Source organism: Grampus griseus, assembly GCF_964374135.1.
Source record: "Grampus griseus genome assembly, chromosome: 6".
Classification (NCBI taxonomy): Eukaryota; Metazoa; Chordata; class Mammalia; order Artiodactyla; family Delphinidae; genus Grampus; species Grampus griseus.
In genome coordinates, this window is record NC_139000.1 from 9,953,171 (window position 1) to 9,972,762 (window position 19,592).

The following is a 19,592-nucleotide window of genomic DNA, read 5'->3' on the forward strand; positions in this document are numbered from 1 at the left end:
CTTAGCCTGTCTGGAAAAGTTTGTTTATCTTGGAGAGTGAGAGCAAAAAGACGAGGGAATCTACCATGTGCCAGGCAATGTCCCAAGTGCTTTATATGCACTACTTAATTCTTTTTTTTTTTTAACATCTTTATTGGGGTATAATTGCTTTACAATGGTGTGTTAGTTTCGCTTTATAACAAAGTGAATCAGTTATACATATACATATATATGTTCCCATCACTACTTAATTCTTGAAACAACCCTCTGAGGTTTATATTCATTTATTTTAGAAGTCTCAGATTGTTGATTTTTATCCTAGGATTACTTAAGCTTAGCAACAACTCTGTGAGACAGATATTATTCCCATTTTATAAATGAGGAAACTGGGGCTCAGAGAAGTTATGTAACTTGCCTAAAGTTATATATAAATGGTAACAGAGGTTTATATTCTTCCCTCTGCCACTGACACAAAGCCAAGTCACTTAAACTTCTGTGCTTTTTGGATGGAAGAGTATCCCTAGCCCCAACTCAGTCTATGAAGTCTTATTCCTCAATACATTTTAACCCTGCTTCGTTATCTGGTTTCTCTTCCTAAAGGATATTAAGTGCAGAAAAATAGAAGGTGGAAAAAGAATTACAGAACTTAATAATAGAGATAGTAGGAAGTTAAAACTGACGAGAGTTGACCAAAAATGAAACAAAACAAAAACTGTTAAAAATCAGTCCAAGAACTCAAAAAGCACAGTAGTATGGTAATAGGGAACTTACTACTATAATGTGGAACTTAATATTTAGTGGTGATATGTAGAGCCTTTTGCAACTCTGAAGAAATCATGATATTCAGTACTTGTAAAGATGGACATGATAGCACGGTATTTATTTTCCTTATACTCTAATACAGGAGGAAATTTTATCATATGGATTTTTTTTTAATTTTATTTATTTTTTTAATTTATTTTTGGCTGCGTTGGGTCTTCGTTGCTGTGCGCGGGCTCTCTCCAGTTGCAGTGAGCAGGGGCTACTCTTCGTTGCGGTGCACGGGCTTCTCATTGCCGTGGCTTCTCTCGTTGTGAAGCACGGGCTCTAGGCGTGCGGGCTTCAGTAGTTGTGGCACACAGGCTCAGTAGTTGTGGCTTGCGGGCTCTAGAGCACAGGCTCAGTAGCTGTGGTGCACGGGCTTAGTTGCTCCGTGACATGTGGGATCTTCCTGGACCAGGGCTCGAACCCATGTCCCCTGAATTGGCAGGCAGATTCTTAACCACTGTGCCACCAGGAAAGTCCGATTTAATAGTTTTTACACTTCTCAGTTTTAATTTCTAATATAATAAATATTGATAGATATAGTCCACATGAACAAAAGCTTTTGGAGCTCCTCAGTAATGTTTAAAAGTGTAAGGGGATTCTGAGACCAAGAAGTTTGACAACTGCTGATTTAGGGTCTTGAAAATCATCTAAAAAGCTTGGACTTTATTCTGAAGACAATAGGAAAAGAAACACTGTAGAGTTTTAAGTAGGAGAGTGATATGACCAGATGTGTGTTACAAAAGGATGACTCCTCTCGGTAGATGTTTGGATCTGAAGAAGACATGACCAAAAGTAGGAAAACCAAGAAGAGGCAACAGACGGTCAGGACCTCGGTGAGGGCTGTGGTCACAGGATGGGAAGGGATGGAAGATGAATATATGAAAACTATTTAGGGGACCAAATGCTTGGAACTTGGTAAGTAGTGAAGCCTCCAGTTGGGCTAACAGACCTTTAGATTTAAGGGGAAATGTAGAATTCAGTTCTGGATGTGCAACACTGCAGGCCATATGAAGATGGCAGCTGTACTCACTGGTTGGCTCTGAAAGTCTGGAGAAAGGTCCGAGCCAGATATCTGCTTCGGGATCATCAATATCTGGGTAGTAGTTAAAACCTAAGGTGCAAACCTGACAGAGGAGAAATGGAGTTAAAAGAGATGAGGGTCAAGGACAGGACACCGGGGAAGACCATTATTTAAGAGAAAGATAAAGGACAAGAAGGTCACAAAGGACATATAAGAAACAGATTGACTGGAGAAGTCAGTTGAAAAATCAGTTGACTGTGGCTTCCTGGGAAGAGAGGACTTCAGAAGTATCAGATACAGCTGAGAAGCCAAGCAAACTAAAAGCCGAGAAGTATCTACTGGATCTCTCAACATAGAGGTCGTGGTGACCTTAGCAAGAGTGTTTTCAGTAAATTAGAGGAAGGAGGGAAATCACATTGCCATGGGAGTTTTTATAATCAGAGAGCTTTAATTATGTTTATAGGATGGAGCCAAAGGGGGCGGGGGGAGGGGGTGAATGACACAGGCAAAAGTGTTAAGTGGATCAGACTCTGTCCCTGCTCCAGAGGTCAAAGAGGTCATCACAGTTACTGGGGCCTCTGCCACCATCGGGGTGCTCGAGAAGGAGCACCAGCCTTTGCCAGTTGAATTACATTGAACTGAAGCTCCTACAGGCAGCTGGGAATGCTGCTCGCAGTGGAGACCAGACCCGGAGGGGGTGTTCAGCCCAGAGACCAAAGCATCCCAGGCCATCCATTTCCCACTGCAACGAAGAGTAGCCCCTGCTCGCTGCAACTAGAGAAAGCCTGCGCACAGCAACAAAGACCCAATACAGCCAAAAATAAATAATAAATTAAATAAATAAAAGTTATTTTAAAAAAAGGGAAATCCGATGAGAGCTCTCCACCCACTTCCAAGCCAGAGGAACCAGAAAAGATCAGACCCTGGAAACCCATTTTTTTAGAAGTATCCATGCCTGATGTAAAGGAATTCAGAAGGAATCCAAATACTCAGAGATGTTCTTCATAGGCTTCTCTATAATACTGGCAATTTTATTAGTAACTTAAATGCCCAATGGAAAGATAGTAACATGAACCGTGGCACACACCTACTTGTTGGCAAAAAATACAGCTGTTGAAAAAGATGGTTGTGGAGACTGTGTAGCAACAAGGAAAAGGCTATGCTAAAATGTTAACAACAAAAATTCTCCCCAAATTTTACTATACAATCTGATTACAACTGTGTGAAAACAGACATGTGAGAATGACTAGAAAAGAGACCATGGATGTCATTGTGCCAGGATGTTGGTATTATGGGGGTGGAGTGTGGAAGTTTTTCCTCTGTCCTCTAAATTTCTAGTAATTTTAAAATATATTTTATAATTTTTTAATTGAAAAGGAAAACCAAAAAATTCAAGTTTATTTTTGGCTTTCCTGGCAAGTGGGACACCTGGGGGGTTTTAGACAAAGGTGGGCCTCAGGCTCAGTTTGGAAGTCCCAGCTCTGACCAGTCATTGCCAACCACAGTCGGTGCCCGCAGGTCGTTTAGAAGGGAGCCTCTTTTCAAACAACAATCTCTGTTCCATTTGCAGTGGAAATCTGGGAGCACTTCCTTTAGCAGGAGTGTATGCGCTGCTGGCCCTCTGCCTAAGCTGTCCCATCTTGTGATGATAGCAGCTTTTTCTGAATGGCCACTCCCCTCAGTTGACCAGAAGACCCTGTTTTTTCAGCACAGCCTCTGGTTTAAGTTAAAACTCATAATGCAGATGATAAATTACAGCACGAAAGCTCAAAAGTCTCCACTTCTGACACCTGTACTGCTAATTAGTAAAAATACATTTTTACATATCCAGACTTCCATTTCAATATTCAGAGGCGATGTATAGTTTCAGTGCCCTGAGCAAATCTGGATATGTGACCGGGGCTTAGATGCCACATTTTATACCCCATTATATTGCATTTTATTCCTACAGCTCTAAAGCAAGTCTGCTCAAAGAAGGCCCAATTAAAAACCAAATCGTCAGAACAGTGAGGATATTATCGTCAAACATCAGTTCCATCACAGTTGTAAGAATGATGGCCACCACCCATTGAGCCCCCGCTGTTTCCAAGTGCCATGTGAGATGCCTGATGGATGCTGTCTCCTCTCGGGCAAACCTTGGCCTCTGGAGGGACAGTGCCTCTGACCGTCCCACCACTAGAACACAGCAGAACTGGATTTCTTCCCAAGTCTCTGACTAGCACTCACACTTTCCCCCTCTGCATCCCAGGCTTTTGTTATGCCTCAATTTCCAAACAGAATTTAACAACCCAGACAAAATAATTTGGACTAATTGCATTATTAGACTTTGTATTTTCTTTTAAATCATACTGATACACAGGCTCACCTCAGAGATATTGCAGGTTTGGTTCCAGACCACCACAGTAAAGCAAGTCACACACATTTTTTGGTTTCCCAATGCATATAAAAGTTATATTTACACTATACTGTAGTCTGTTAAATGTGCAATAACATTATGTCTAAAAAAATAATTTACACACCTTAATTTAAAAACACTTTATTGCTGAAAAATGCTAACCATCATCTGACAGTGCAAGGTTGCCACAAACCTTCAATTTGTAAAAAATGCAGTATCTGCGAACCACAATAAATGAAAGCACCACAAAACAAGGCATGCCTGGATCATTTTTCTCAACTGGCATTTTTACAAAGACAGTTTACCCCTATGGCTTACTCATTCCCTGTGAAAGGTGCTGATGTTCTTTGAGTTTCCAAGGGTAACCTGCCCACCTCTGATTCCCTCTAACACCCCAGGACAGATGCCCCGATGGGCTGCAGCTGAGGAGGACATTTGACGCCCCCCCATCTTCCTCCTTTACCTGAGGTGAGCCTAGAGGTGCCCGAGGCTGGTAAAGTTTTGATAACAGACTTCTCTCACTTTGTGTTCCTGTTCTGTTCAGCTGGTGTTGAAATGCCAGTGATTCCTTCCCAGACATCTCTGGTGGAAATTTACCACATAGCATAAACCACTCATGTTTATTGATAGATCCATCTCCAGAAAGAGGTCAATTAACTTGTTACACTTTAATATATGGGCTTTGGATTAGGTGAAATTATACAAGTGTGAATTCTGCTTATTAACTCTTATAAAAGAATTCCCAAGTCCTGCCACTGTTACCTTCCCTATAGTTCTCAAGTCAGTCCCCTTCTCAGCATCCTTTTTACTCCTGTCTAGCTCAAAACTGAATATGCTCCTACCTGGATGACTGTGGCAGCTGGTCCCCCTGCCTCCAGGCCCTGGTGAGCCAGGGTGAATGCCCAAAAGCCCAATCTGACCATTCACTGCCCAGCTTACAGTCCACTAGTGGCTCCCTCAGCTGTTGAATCCAGTGTTTCCAGCCCTTTAGTCTGCCCTGTGTCACAGCACCTCCTGCCCGCCCACTGTTCGTGAACCTGCCTGCTCGGAGCCCTGGCTCGGAGGCGTGCTGCCTCTCGCCCCCGTGTGTGTGTCCACGCTCTGTCCTCGCCCTGTCACATCCTTCTCCACCCCACGTTTACCCAGCTGACCCCCCTTCCTCCTCTAAGACTGCTCAGTCAGGCGTTGGCTTCTCCAGGAAGCTGTGTCTCTAGTGGCCCTCCCGCTACCAGGCCAGCCACCTCCCCTGGGGTCTCCACAGCATCTCCCTGGGATCACCTTCTTCGTCATGCTCATCATACTTGTCTCTCAGTGTTCCTGGTGTTCATTCCTCTGGCCACCCAGCAAAGCAGGGATCCCTGGAGCAAGGGGAAAAGCCTCACAGCAAAAACTCTCGGCGTGCCTTGGCCCCATGCTCCGTGGCTCCAGCACGAGTGACAGCGTGGCTCTGAGTTAACTAGAGCTCTCCCTCCGAAGTCCTCCCACAGAGCAGGAAGGGGCCGTCTGCTGTAGCTGTCCCACCGCACCGCACCCGGTTTTTAGCTGTGTGATAGTCTATCTGTGGCTCTGTAATAGTTACAAAAGGGCCGAGCTGTTGAATCCTGATACAGGTTCTCCAGATGGTGTTCTGTCTCCTCTTCCCTCAGTGATGTGAATGCTGTCTCTGGAAAGGACGGATAAGTCAGAGGCTTCAGTGAGATGGTCAGGGCTGGAACTCTTCATCACTCTGACTTGCTTCCCTCTTCCTTGGGGGTCTGGTAAGAGTGCTGGGGACAGGCAGAGGACACACACAGCCTCCTAGCTCAGCACAGTACATGGGGGGGTGTTTGTAGTCACCTGACCCAAATATGCAGCCGTTCCGGACACGCGATGTGGGGTGATTAGTTTGTTTTCGTCCTATGATTGGTGTGCAGATGAACCACAGGCCTCCCCTCTGTGAGCCCGTACCATCCAGGGGATGGTGTGGAGGCTTCCTTCCAGAGGCTCCCGGGCCCCTGCAGACTGCATGTCACATGTGCCATGTGTAGATTTGGCTCTTCCTAAAGAGTGCAGGACAGGTTTTTAATGGTGTCCCAGTTGTTCAGGCGAAACATGCTCTACTATCTTGAGGTTTGGGTTTTGTTTTGTCAGTGACGAGCGGGAGCAGGTGGTATAGACAGTCCATGAGATCACTTATCAAAGTGGTCAGTGAACCCCGAAGCTTCGGGTCCACAGACCTCCCTAAGACCTTCTGGTCCTTTTTAGCTGCAGGCACTGGTGTCTGTGTCTGTCACGGCCAGGTGTCAGCAGTAAGGCCTCCTGGAGGGGGTGTCTCTGTTTGTCCTTCACAGCCCTGTGACCTTCATAGACGGCTCTGCTTGGTCACAGCATGGCCAACAGAGAGATCTGCATTGTTCTTCCGCACAGTGAGATCACCATCAAGGCTCTGACATTCTGAGCTGAATCCTGTAAAGATAAAAGAATACACACATACGCTCACGTCCATACATACAGATACATCCATTCATGTGAGATTCACTTCTCAGAAACAAGTAATTTATATATTCACAGAATGATTAGCTTTCAGCTAAAAATTCTAACACTTTAGTACCACGATTTAGAATCAGGCTAAATTTGTCAAATGACGGAAAGCGAGGTTTTTCAGAAATTATTAGCTAATTTTTTCAATATTGAATTTATAGTCAGAAAGTATATCATAATGATGTTTCCAGGATAAAATACCAGCAGCTTAACTTTTCTGGCCACAAACGTACAGCATGTATCAGTTTCTTTTTGAAGATCTGAAGAATTAGCTACTGTACATAAAGTTTCCAGGAAGATTTCTCTGGGAAAGAGGTGAACTTACAGTAATATGGGTGATATGTTATTAATAACTATGACCAGCCACTGCTTCAATTAAAAGGACAACGGATGAGAAGGGCTAATAGAAAGGATATGCTGAATTGTAATCTCACAAGCACTGAAGTCTGCAGAAAAGACAAGAAGGAGTTGTTTCTGAGGCTGGTAGGAGGAAGCCTCTGGGTAAGAGACGTCACCAGCTGCTCCTTGGTCTGGGAATGTTTACCGAGCTCTGACTACACGTCTCTCTGGAGCAGTGCTCCTTTGGTTGCCAGTAATGGAAACCAACTTCAAAATAGCTTAAGGAGAAAGAGGACTTTCTTGGAGGTCCACAGGGGTCTCCCAGAACCCAAGGACAGCATGAGCTGATGGGCCAGGGAGAGCGTCACATGGGAGTGAGGACGGCGGGCACCTATGTCTCCACTTAGAGGAGGGAATCTGATTGGCATGTTTGGCCCAAAGGACAGGCACAGGGGGTGCGGACACGACTGCAGGTGGCGTGATACGGTAAGCAGGTTTCTTTGACGGGCCGAGCACTGTGGGAGGCCACGTGAGAAATGTGCCTAGGAATGTATCCCACGGAGGTGCCAGTTGAGCTAAAGTACCCAGCATTGGCTGACCTTTTGGAGACAGGATAATGAGAGGGGACATCCCAAGCGTGGGCAGGTGGGTATGTGCAATGCCCTGGGCTGGCATGTGGCATCTGAGAGTGGTGAAGTGAGGTGAGGCTAGACCAAGAAGCAGTTCCAGAAATGACAAGGTTGCCCTGAAGGTGGTAGGAAAGGGTTACAAAAGCATTTGGGTCTGGGGGTGGTTTGTGTGTTCAGGGGGTCAGACCCCCTGAGTCAGTCTGCTCTGTGACGTGCCAGCTTTCCATGGCAGCCTTTAGAGCAGCCTCTCCACGCCCCCCACCGCCCCCAGTCCACCCGTCCTTCCAGGGTGGAAGTGACCAGAGGCCTTGGGCCTTGGGCCTTGGGAGCAGCCTCCACGCGGGATCACATGACCAGGACTCCCCCTCCCAGCAGGAGCCAGGCTACGGAGAACCTGGTAATAGCGTTACCATCGGCCTTCCTCCTTCCTGTTGCTCATTTATTTGACTTTAAGCACAGTTCTTTTTAGAGAAATAATTTGGAGTTAATTGGCCTTTTGCCTTAAAAAATACCACCTTTTCCATGCGACTATTATGTAGAAATAGTTCTGTAGAGCTTTCCTAATCTGGCGTCCCCGGAACACCCTTCAGAGTGGAATGGGACATAACTAGCCGTTTGATCTGTTGTTTACTGCCTGCTCTCTCCCCACCTGTGATGAGAAGGTGAACGACTCCTGGGAAGAGTTGCAGCCCTGCAGCCTCCACTTGCTCTCGCTGGAACTGAAATGACAAGGGGAGAGGAGAATACGGGGGGCCTCCCCCAAGGTAACCCGCCAGAGCCCCCTCAACCCTGCCTTTTCTCTCTCCCTCTAGGTCACGCGATATTTAAACTCACGTATCTAAGCAATCACGACTATAAACACCTCTACTTTGAATCTGACGCTGCTACCGTCAATGAAATCGTGCTCAAGGTGAGTGTTCCTTCTTGGCCCAGACCCAGCGTATGCAGGACCGGCTCCCCCCCAGCACTGCACGAGGCTCCCGGGCCGGTTTTGCAGGGTCACTGCACTGCCTACGGGCCACCCGGCTGCTGAGCACCCAGGCCTGGGCCACACCGCAGGTCAGCTGCTCTGCACCTGCTTCAGCCAGCCAGGACCCCCTTCAGCTTCCTCCCAGTCCCCCGATAATCCTCCTTCTTCATGTGTTTATTCATTCTTTTTACGTACCATTTATTTCCCTCCAACCCCACTCAGGAGCTCCTTGAGGTTCCTGGAACAGACTCTGAGGAAATTATGGTTATTGTTTGAAGACACCTTAAAGTAATCACGATAATTAACCTGTTCTAAACATCCCGGCTTGATGCTAGAATTGTCTGTTACCATATCTCAATAGTGCTCACGGAGCACCTTCTGTGTGCCAGGCTAGTACTCAGGATACTGCAGTGACAGACCCAGTCCCTGCCCTCAGCGAGCTTGTCCTCTTTCAGAGGAAAGAGACATTAAGAAAATTACAGAGAGGGACTTCCCTGGTGGCACAGTGGTTAAGAATCCACCCGCCAATGCAGGGGACACGGGTTTGAGCTCTGGTCCAGGGAGATCCCACATGCTGCAGAACAACTCAGCCTGTGCACCACAACTACTGAGCCTGCGCTCTAGAGCCCACGAGCCACAACTACTGAGCCTGTGTGCCACAGCTACTGAAGCCCACATGCCTAGAGCCCGTGCTCCGCAACAAGAGAAGCCACTGCAATGAGAAGCCCATGCACCACAATGAAGAGTAGCCCCTGCTTGCCACAACTAGAGAGAAAGCCTGCACACAGCAACAAAGACCCAACACAGCCAATAAATAAATATTTTTAAAAAGACTGTTAAATAAGTCACAAGGTGCCCCATCGGTGTGTAAAGAGTAAACTGACTTGGTACAGGGGGTAGGGAGGCAGGGAGAGCTGAGCCCTGAAGGATGGATGGAAAAGTACACATTTTACCAGGTGAGGAGAGAGAAAAGGCATTTCACAGAGAGAGCAGCCTGTAGTGGAGCAGAGAAGCAGGGCGAGTGCGGTGTGGCTGGGAGGTTGCACCCAAGCCTGTGTGTCTGGAGCAGAGAGGTTGCAGGGGCCAAGCCACACAGAATCTTGCAAAGTGGGGTCGGAGTGAGAAAAGCTCCTGTGGGGTCTCATTGGTTCAGGAAATATGGGTCAGGGCCCGAGATTCTGTGTCTCTAAGAAGCTCTCAGGTGCTGCAGAGGATGCCGTCTGTGTACCACACTCTGAGTAGCCCTGGTCTAGTGATTTGCAGACTCTTCCAAACTGAGAATCCTTTCTCCAAGCCAAATCTTATGTAGAATGACCAGATAAAGAAAACAGAACTGCTTTGGCAGAACAGAGCTTAAAGCCAGAGGGGGCTCCTCCACCCCTGGTTGTGTGTGACTCTGACCAGTCACATCACCTCCCTGGGCCTCAGTTTCTCCTCCTGTAAAATAAGGATCATGGTACCTACCCTGCCCTACCCCACCATAAGGCTAATATTAGCTGCTAGAGCAAATATTAAATGGTACGGGGAAACTACCTAAGTGATTATTCGTTCTCTTCTTAAGAGTAGATGTCATCAAGTAATAGTAATAAAAGTACTAAGATACACTGAGGGGTCACAAAGTGCAGGACCTGGGCCAGGCACTTTACCTGTCCTGTCTCAAGGAACCTTCACACCTCTATGAGGTCATTCCCATTTTCTAGATGAAAACTGAGGCTCAGGAAAAAAGTAACTTAGCCAGGGTTGTGACAGGCAGAACCAGAACTTGACCCCGGTTTGGCAGATTCCAGAACTTGTGCTCCTAACCTCCCAGGTGTGCATAGACTTAAGGAGCTGAACAGGAGATTTCGATGAAATGGAATTGTTTCACAGAAACGTTTTGAGGCAAAGTCCTCATGGCTTCAAAAGATTTTCAAAAGTAGTAGATAAGAATTAAAAGAATAAAGCTGCTAGGAGGACAGTTTAGAGCCAAGACAGAGTAGCATGACCAGTTGGATGGAAAGCAGAGGGTTCATAGACCACCCCGGATCGGAGCCCCTTGGAACAGGCAGGGGACAGTGCCCACCTGGAGTGCCTGAAGGCAGCGAGCTAAGAGTTACCGGCCACCGCATCCCCCGACGACCCAGGGAGCGTGTGCCGCACTCCGGGGCCAGGTGGAGAAATATTCCATTACTCCGTCAGGGCTGGCCCTTTTTTTTTTTTTTTTTAATTTATTTATTTTATTTTTGGCTGCATTGGGTCTTCGTTGCTGCCTGCGGGCTTTCTCTAGTTGCAGTGAGCGAGGGCTACTCTTCGTTGCAGTGTGTGAGCTTCTCATTGCGGTGGCTTCTCTTGCTGCAGAGCACAGGCTCTAGGCTTGCGGGCTTCAGTAGTTGTGACACACGGGTTCAGTAGTTGTGGCACACAAGCTTGCTCCACAGCATGTGGCATCTCCCCGGACCAGGGCTTGAACCCATGTCCCCTGCATTGGCAGGCAGATTCTTAACCACTGTGCCACCAGGGAAGTCCTGGCCTTTTTTTTTGTAGCCAGCATTAAAATATTCAAGGACTTTACTAGAAGGATTCTAGTAAAATTATAATCCTGTGTTTGACATCAAAATAATTTTCACAACAGCAGATTGATGACAGAAACACAGGTTTATGACTTCACTGCAAGACTGTGGAAGAACAAGTGCAGAGAAATCATTTTCCAGGACCAAATGCTCCCTCGAAGCAGATGCTTTTCTGCAAAATCCCCAAGGCCTATCGCCTTTCCTAAAATGTCTGTTTTCATATGAAAATGCTTGTAGAAATATTACATCATGCACAAGACTCCAGGAGAAGTCCCAGCCTGATTTATTTAGAGAGCTAATGATCGCGATCCTGATGGAAGATTAAACTTCACGTCTCCGATCTCTGATTTTTAAAGCAGTTTAAATACTTAGCCCAATTTGCCATTCCCAATGTCTTCGTGGGGCTTTGCACCAACACCAAGTGACTGAGGCCCCACTTGGTAGAAATGTTGCCATCAGAGGTTCTTCTCATGTCGGTCTTAGACGCAAGTAATACATCTGGTGGTTCTAGAATTGAGGAGTTTCACATAAAATAAGAGCTTTAGACTGAAACTTTAGACGAGCCACAGCTTGGGCTCTGACCAGTGTCTGCAACTGAAAGGAGGAAATAAGGACCAGAGGCTAATGTCAAAGAAACTATTACAAGCAGGCAACTCTCCAAGTTATTTTTAGCTCGTTGTGTTTTTCCCCATAGGACCCATTTATTGATCACCGACTGTATACAAGACATTTTATGTACATTATCTCATTTCATCTTTGCAACTGCCCTGCCCAGTGTAGACATTATTATCCCCACTTTATAGACGAGGAAAAAGAGGCCCAAGGCCACAGAGCACATACAGGTGAAGCCTCATCTTGAACCAAGCTGAGGAGTCCCAGACCTGCCCTGCCCCTTCCCACCCGAGATGGGATTGAGCTAAGCCCTGCGTGGCCTCTAATTCTGCAGGCTTCGAGGTGAATCTCAGAGGAATCATTGGTCTCTTCAAATTGGGTTCTTCTCGTGATCGAGTGATGGAGGCTGTGACTTCATTGACCATGAAAACTCCCTATATTTTTATGCCTTAAGCTGTAAAATGCACTGAAAGTGAGACACTCTATAGTGCATAAAACTGTGCAAGTCTTAAGCCACAGCATATTAACCAGCTAATGCAGACCAAAGAGCGTTTTTATCTTTTGACTATTACATTAATCTTCCATTAAAATTATCTATGTGATTATCACAAAGCACTGAAGATAATAAATTTAGGAAATAGTTGGCCTGTTGAGGATCATTTTAAAATGCTTTTGTCAAGTTACATGTGCCAAAAATACACTGAAAACAGTAGATTGGTTGAGTGTGCAAACAATCGAACCCAAAGATTGCTCTTATTGAGAATGATAAACCTCTTCTTTCCATGCATTGTCTCTAGTGTCCCAAATCGTCACCTGGCCCTGCAGGCCTCATGATTTATTGCTCTCAGCTGGTAACTTGGCGAGGCAGTGGGCCGAGCGCGTCAAGCCTTCTGTACTCACACGCCAGCCTTTAACGCCTGCTGCCGGCGACTATCAGAGCAGAAAGTCTGGAGGGGACACCGTGGCAGAGCCCCAGCCCCACGCGAGGCGAGGCATCCGCACTGCCTCCCCGGAGCACCTTGGTTCTTTCTCAGTCCGCAGAGGCCTCTCCCGCTCCAGGCACGGGACACGTGGCCCTCAGAGTACAATCAACAGAGGGGGCAGCTCGTTTCTCTAGCCAGGAATATTCAGGGTTCTAGTCATAACGTTGAGATATTTGAGGTTGAAGAGAAACAGTGTTTGTTCTCAGAAAGGCCCAGCCAGAGGGCAGCTGGGGCAGCGGAAGGAGCCGAGTCTTAGGAGGTGAGGGGGTGGGGGCCTCTGAGGAGGCCCGGGGCCTGGAGAGCTGGTCCAGGTCCTGGCACGTACTCTTTCTAGCTTTGTGACCTCGAGTAAATGACGTTATCATTTCTGTGCCTCAGTTTTCTCCTCTGTACAATGGGGATAACAATGGCAGCCGTCTCCTAAGGCTGTTGTGAGGGTTAAATGACTCAATCCTTGAAAAGCACTCCGAACGCTGCTGCTGCTGCCACCGCCACCACCACCCAGCCAGGGGCTCATCCTCGCACCAGGTGCAGGTCTTATCACGGCACTGCTGCCCTTCCCTGGCTCCTCCCTGCCTCACCTTGACTGATCCCTAAGCTTCTGCAGTTCATGGACACCCCCTTGCTGTGTTCCACGGCTGTGCCTTGATGCGTGCTGATTCTCCCCACCCCTTGTACACCTCAAACTCCTATTTGTCTCTCAAAACCCATCTCATTCATCCCCTCCACAAGCCTTCCCTGCCCCACATGTCCCCGATAGTTACTCTCCCCATTCCTTTCTGCTCCTTGTGTATCTGTTGTCACACTTGTTCTGTTGGACACTCACTAGGCCGTGAGGTCCTTGGGACAGGGACCAAGTCTTAATTTTCCCTCTGCCCCTTGAACCAAACATGGGGTGAGGCTCAGATAAGGCAGGTACTCAGTGCCAAAGGTGATGGTGACAGTGACCATCCAGCATGGGGGGGAAATCTGAAAATACCCCAAGAGAAGCAGGTGGGAGCAGCAACGTGGAGACCTGGGAGGCAGCTGGCTGTGCATCCTGCACAGTTTCCACGGCATCTCTCCCGGCTTTGACCCTGACCTCTCGGTGATCCGGGCAGCTTGGTCCTCTTCTCTGAGCCTCACTTCCCTTTTTTATCAAATGAGCCGTAGCTAGTGGGGTGCTTGTGAGCATTAAAATACCCCAGTTGGAACCTCTGTACCTGCTGGTGGGAGGCTGAACACAGAGCCTTGTTTTGGTTTGGTTTTCATCCCTGTGACGTCCTTGTCTTTCAGACAAGGGAAGAGGGGGCTCAGAGGAGTTATGTGCGAGCCCAGGGCTACACGGCAGGCTGGGGGCAGAACCAGGAAGCCCAGTACACAGGCTTCTTCTGGGAGGGACCACGGGCTCTGGAATCAGAAAAGCTCCACCACTGGCTGAAAGGCCTGTACCAGCCTCGTGTCTTCTCCAGGCGTGTTTTCCCGTTGTGCAGTGGGCTCCGGTCACAGCCTGCGGGGTTGCCGTGATGACTGGACGCCATGCACAGGGGGACACTGGGCCCGGAGGGCGCCCAGCCCAGGGCAGGGCCCTTCCCTTGCTCATCCCAGGCGAGCAGAGTGGCTGACAAGTGACGGGCTATGTTGTCTTGCTTTCTAGGTTAACTACATCCTGGAATCACGAGCAAGCACTGCCCGGGCTGACTATTTTGCTCAAAAACAAAGAAAACTGAACAGACGTACAAGCTTCAGCTTCCAGAAGGAAAAGAAATCAGGGCAACAATGACACCGGCCTCCAGCTTCAATCTGTTACCATAGCTCAGAGCCTGCCTGCCAGGGCCAGGTGTCCCTAGAGCCCACCCTGTGTCCTGCGGTCCTCGGGGAGGCCAGCCCTTGGCTCACGAGGACAGGGCTGGTGGGCTCTTGGGGAAGGGGGGGCACCCCCCTAGAACAGAGCTGGGGACGTTGCCACGGGGCCAAACCCTGAGTGGTAATGGCTTTGATTAGCAGTGCCCGGGGCCGGACGACACCGAGAGGAGCCACAAGCTGCGCAGCCATCTTCGCTGCCTGGCGGCCCCGCCCGGAGATGTACACAGCCGTGCCCAGACGCGTCCTTGCAACTTGATCAAATTCTCAAAACAAACGAAGAACAAAAATGTACGGTTCTTTTTTTTTTTCTTCCTTTTAATAAACTCTTTATCATGGTTGGTATGATGGACCATTCTTTGGGGCAGAGGATTGATTATGTTATTCTCTTTAAAATCTGTTCCCATATTGAACAGGCAGATTGGAAAAGCTATGGCTCGATTTTTCAGAAGAAATGTTTAGGATTTAGTCAATAGTTTTAACTATGCCATTTGTTTAAATGAGTGCATTGCTTTGAGGATAGTATCTTACTAAAGTTAGGAAGGGGACCGAGTGATGTGTGTCCAAGGCTGCGCCATTTTCCCCTTCAGAAGCCTCCTCTCCTCGGCTCATCCCAGCACCTCTGATTTCAGGAAGGCAGGACTGCGTGTAAAGCTCGGGGCTCGGAGAAGTGGGGGTCACACTGAGCTCCCAGCCAGAAGTGGTCTCTTCTGTTGCCTAAATAACAAGTCTAAGTTTCAGCTGACAGTTGGACCCGCATGTGGATTTTTTCTGGACTCAGAAGAGTCTCTGCTGTGCTGTCTCAGAGGGGCCTCGGCTCCGTTTCTCCTCTCCTCACAGTGCCTGCCCCCTGGTCTGAGCAGGAAGGAAGTGCTGCTTTCACTGCATCAGAGACTGCGGGGCGGGAGGAGCTGCTGCCAGGGGTCCAGCTCCCAGGGGGTGGGGGGCAAGGAATCAGGTATCTGCTGACACCACCCCTCTGGCCACACCTGATGCCTCTGTGGTCCTCGCCAGCCTCTCCAGGGTCCCTCCCAGGGTGACGTCCTTTCGCACTGGCCCTGGCCAAGATGGTGGACTGAGGTTTCATTGAGGACCTGCATTTCAAAGTTTTTTAAATCATTGTACAGGAAGCGACGTGGCTGAAACAGCCTCTCACAGTTGAGGGTCCATTTGCACAGAGGCACCTAATGAATTCCTCTTTCATTCTGATCTTTGTCCAGCCAACAGAAGCACCCTTTTCTAATGTCTTCCATTCCTATCCACCCCAGAAACAAAAGACATATTATTTGTAGCTTGCTATCTGTATTTGAATTTTTAGCAATTTTATATTTAGATATCTTTGAAAAATGTAAATGACTAATTTGGTCATTAAATCTTGTGACATATTCAATATTAAAATAAAAATCATAAACACCTTCTTTTACGTATTTCTTTGAATTCTTGAAGCCTTGCGCACATACTGCTGAGGGCGGTGACCGCCATGAATCACTCTGGGCAGTGACGTTTGCTAGCAGTTGATGTGGTGCCAGGCAGCTCTGAAATGTACTGTGGGCCTCTAATACTGAGCAAGACAGGATGACCCTCTTCACTCAAGGGTGACATTGAAATCATCACCTCCTTCAATTACAAAATCAACACCATTCTCATGTCCTGAAATACAGCACATGTGCAATTTACATGAAACACACACTTGAAGGAATAATTTAAGGGGAGCGCTAACCACTGCCCAGGTCCACCAAATATCGAGACTGTTTAAATTCAGTTTTTCCTCGGCCCCTCTCACACCCGATACCTGGACTTTAAGGTAAGACTGTGAGCACCTCCCACCTGTCTCTCCAGGGCCCAGCTGTACAAGGCAGGAGCTCAGCACATCCAGGTTACACCCAAGTGACCTAGCAGGCCACGCCTCCACCTTCCAGCGCGTTTCCTGACCTGGCTCCAGTGTGGCCCCCACGGACCTGGTGGTAACTCAGGATGGGGACTTTGCCAAGTCTGGGTGGCCTGATGAGCCCTGGCCTCCGCTGGCCACTGAGCAGCCCCCAACACCTGAGGGCAGGCTGGGTGCCGACCCCTCATAAGTATGCACAGGCACAGGTGATCCCGCAGCCAGCCTCTGGCAGGTCCTGTCACTACCTCCATTCCAGGGTTGAGGACTTGGGGCTTGGAAGGGTCCCAGCTTCCATCTGGGACACAGCGAGAGTGACTGAACGGCGCCGTGCTCTGAGCCTCTGGGCCCTGCCCTCCATGGCTAGCGGCTGCGGGCCTGAGCCGGGCACTGCCTTGCTGGGCCTCGGTTTCCTCATCTATAAATGCAGGTGCTGGAGTAGGTGGTCCCTGCAGACCCTTCTAGAGAATGTCTTAAATGTCTCAGAATCACAGTGAGCCCAAACTTCCTTCCAGTGGTTTCTGTTTTCCAAAACTTGCAGGAGCTGCTCTGCATCTGAACAAGAAGCTAAGAGTTGAGGAATACTGTGAGCTCGCTTGGTCCAGCCTCCTCCCCGGAGCAGCAAATGTATGTTTCCTCCCAGGGTCTTTGGGCCTCAGCCTGCAGACCTCCAGCAACAGGGCGCACTGCCATTCAGGTCAGTGCTTGTGCTTGTTGGCCTGTTTGGTCCCCCTTGGCCAGGACTCCCCGGGCCTGTGCTGCCAGCCCTGCATGCCAGGTCCCTCTTCCCACCGGGCACGGCAGCTACCTCCTAACCCCTCTCCTCCCTGGTCTCCGGGACCAGTCTCCCCACTGCCTCGGGGGCCCCTCAGCTGTGTGGAGACCATGTTGACATCCGTCTGAGTCTTCTCTCCATGGGTTAAAAAGCTGGAAGGTTGTGCCCTCCCTTGTCATGTCCCTAAAGCCTGCCAGCTGCCCCTTCAGGTCCCTGGTTCCCCAGGTGAGGGACTGGGAAACGTTGGGACAGGGGGGAGCAAAGACCCAACTTGGTCATCACGACACTCACAGTCTGGTGAGATCACGAGTTGGCAGGTGACCCCCAGGCCCCACTGCAGTGAGCGCCATGCAAGCCCTGTGGGGACCAGCATGAGCCAGGTGAGTGCCAGGCACAGCGACGGGCGGTGGGAGCCTGGGGGCCTGAGGTGGGGAGGCAGCAGCCCTGCTGAGCGAGCAGTTGTGGCTTCTTGACATGCTGTGGCCTCTCAGGGGAGAAGGAAGCCCCCGCCCCAGTGGCCCCAGGGAGGGAGACACTGTGGCTTCACCACCGGGCACGGCATCAACAGCTTTTGAGCTTCCCAGCTGGCGAGGATGGCGGCTGCCACGGAGGCTGAAGAAGGGGCCCCGTGACTGGGGAGGGGAGCCAGAGGTGGGGAGAAGGGGTCTGCGCCTCCGCCCTGCCACCCCCGGCCTGCTCCCCGGTACCCACATCGGCATCCCCGAGGGGCCACCACGGCCTCCATGGCAGTCCTGGCAGGACCGGCCCCCCGGCTCCTGGCACAGCTCCTGCCACCTGACTCTTGCCGGTGCTGCCAGGGCTGCTCTCCTCCTTCCAGAGGGAGGAACGGGAGGAAGAGAAGAAAAAAGCAGGGTCTCCCCATCTCAGGGTCAGAGGGCTCAGGGTGCAGACCCGGGATCAGACCCCAGCCCCCCACACCCTGGCCTGTGAGCTGAGCCTCCTCCTTGGGCATAAGCAGCGGCATCCGTCCCAGAGCCCCGTGGGGATCAGTCGTCTGAGGACTGAGGGGCCCCTCCCAGGTGTGGGTCCCGATCCCAGCCCCTCCTCACCGGCCTCACTCGCTCCGCGTAAGGGGCTAACTCCTCTGTGCCGCGGGGTCCCTGTCTGTACAATGGGCTGAAGACGCCAACTTGCAGGGCTGGAATCAAGACTCAGTGAAACAATATACGCACAGGACCTGGTGTGTGAACACCTGATAAACGGCCACATGATGTTGGCATCTGTCATCTTGCTTAGTCCGGTTGTGCGAACGCCATGTTCTCCCCAGTGGTGCCCCCCTGAGGGGGGACCCGGCTGTGCCGAGCTGTCCCCTCCTTGAGTTCCAGAGTCCAAATAAACTGCCGTGGCAGTGCCAAGACCAGCTTCCTCAGTGCCAGGAAGGAGGGCACACCGGCGCCGGGCCTGGGCCCTCTGCCCCAGGGACAGACGGCTTGATTTGGGGGCCTTATGCTGCGAGCCTGCACCCTGTCCAAGTCCCAGAGTCAGACCCTGCGGCTCTGCCCACCCTGTCCTTCCTCACCAACTGATTCTGTGAAGCGAACACTCACTGAGTGCCCTCTTATGAGAGCAGACCCTGGGGTCGGGCAGATTGTGTTCAGATTCCAGCTCTCTCCTGGTTGGTGTGTCCTCAGATGAGCTACTTTACTTCTTTGAGCCTCAGTTTCCTCTTCTGTAAGATGGGGACAATAATACTTTCTTCAAAGGGGCCTTGTGAAGACTGGATGAGTTTACTAGGCAGGATGGCTGGGCTGCAGTGACACTAACAGCCCCAAGACCTCAGTGGCTTTAACACAGCACTTACTTCCCATCTCACAGAGTCAGCTGTGGTCCAGCCGCCTTCGGGCTTCCACAAAGGCGCAGGTGGGGGACAGAAGGGCTGGAGAATGGGCAGCAACAATGAGATACTGTGGTTCAAAAGTGGCACATGGGGACTTCCCTGGTGGTCCAGTGGTTAAGACTTCACCTTCCAATGCAGGGGGTGCAGGTTTGATCCCGGGTCGGGGAGCTAGGATCCCACATGTCTCGCGGCCAAAATACCAAAACATAAAACAGAAGCAATACTGTAACGAATTCAATAAAGACTTTAAAAATGGTCCACATCAAAAAAAAATCTTTAAAAAACCCCAAAAAAGTGGCACACAGGTCCCTTCCCACCTTCACTCACATTTCATTGGCCAGAATCAGTCACCTGGGGGACAGAGAGGTGCGACCACCAGGATGGGAAGTCACAAATGTTGGGGAAACAGTCTCAGTGTCTGCCACCAT

General features: G+C 49.6%; 1 protein-coding gene across 4 annotated transcripts in view; it reads left to right on the top strand.

Moving 5' to 3' along the window:
• Positions 1–16,058, top strand: part of MAPKAP1 (MAPK associated protein 1) — a 231,184-nt gene extending 215,126 nt beyond the window's left edge. For all 4 annotated transcript variants that reach the window (XM_082656563.1, XM_082656562.1, XM_082656565.1 and 1 more), the window contains 2 exons: positions 8,503–8,600; positions 14,441–16,058. In XM_082656563.1, coding sequence (XP_082512689.1) covers positions 8,503–8,600; positions 14,441–14,566 — 224 coding nt within the window. In that variant the 3' untranslated portion in view covers positions 14,567–16,058. The remainder of the gene's footprint in view (positions 1–8,502; positions 8,601–14,440) is intronic.
• Positions 16,059–19,592: the final 3,534 nt, after the last annotated feature.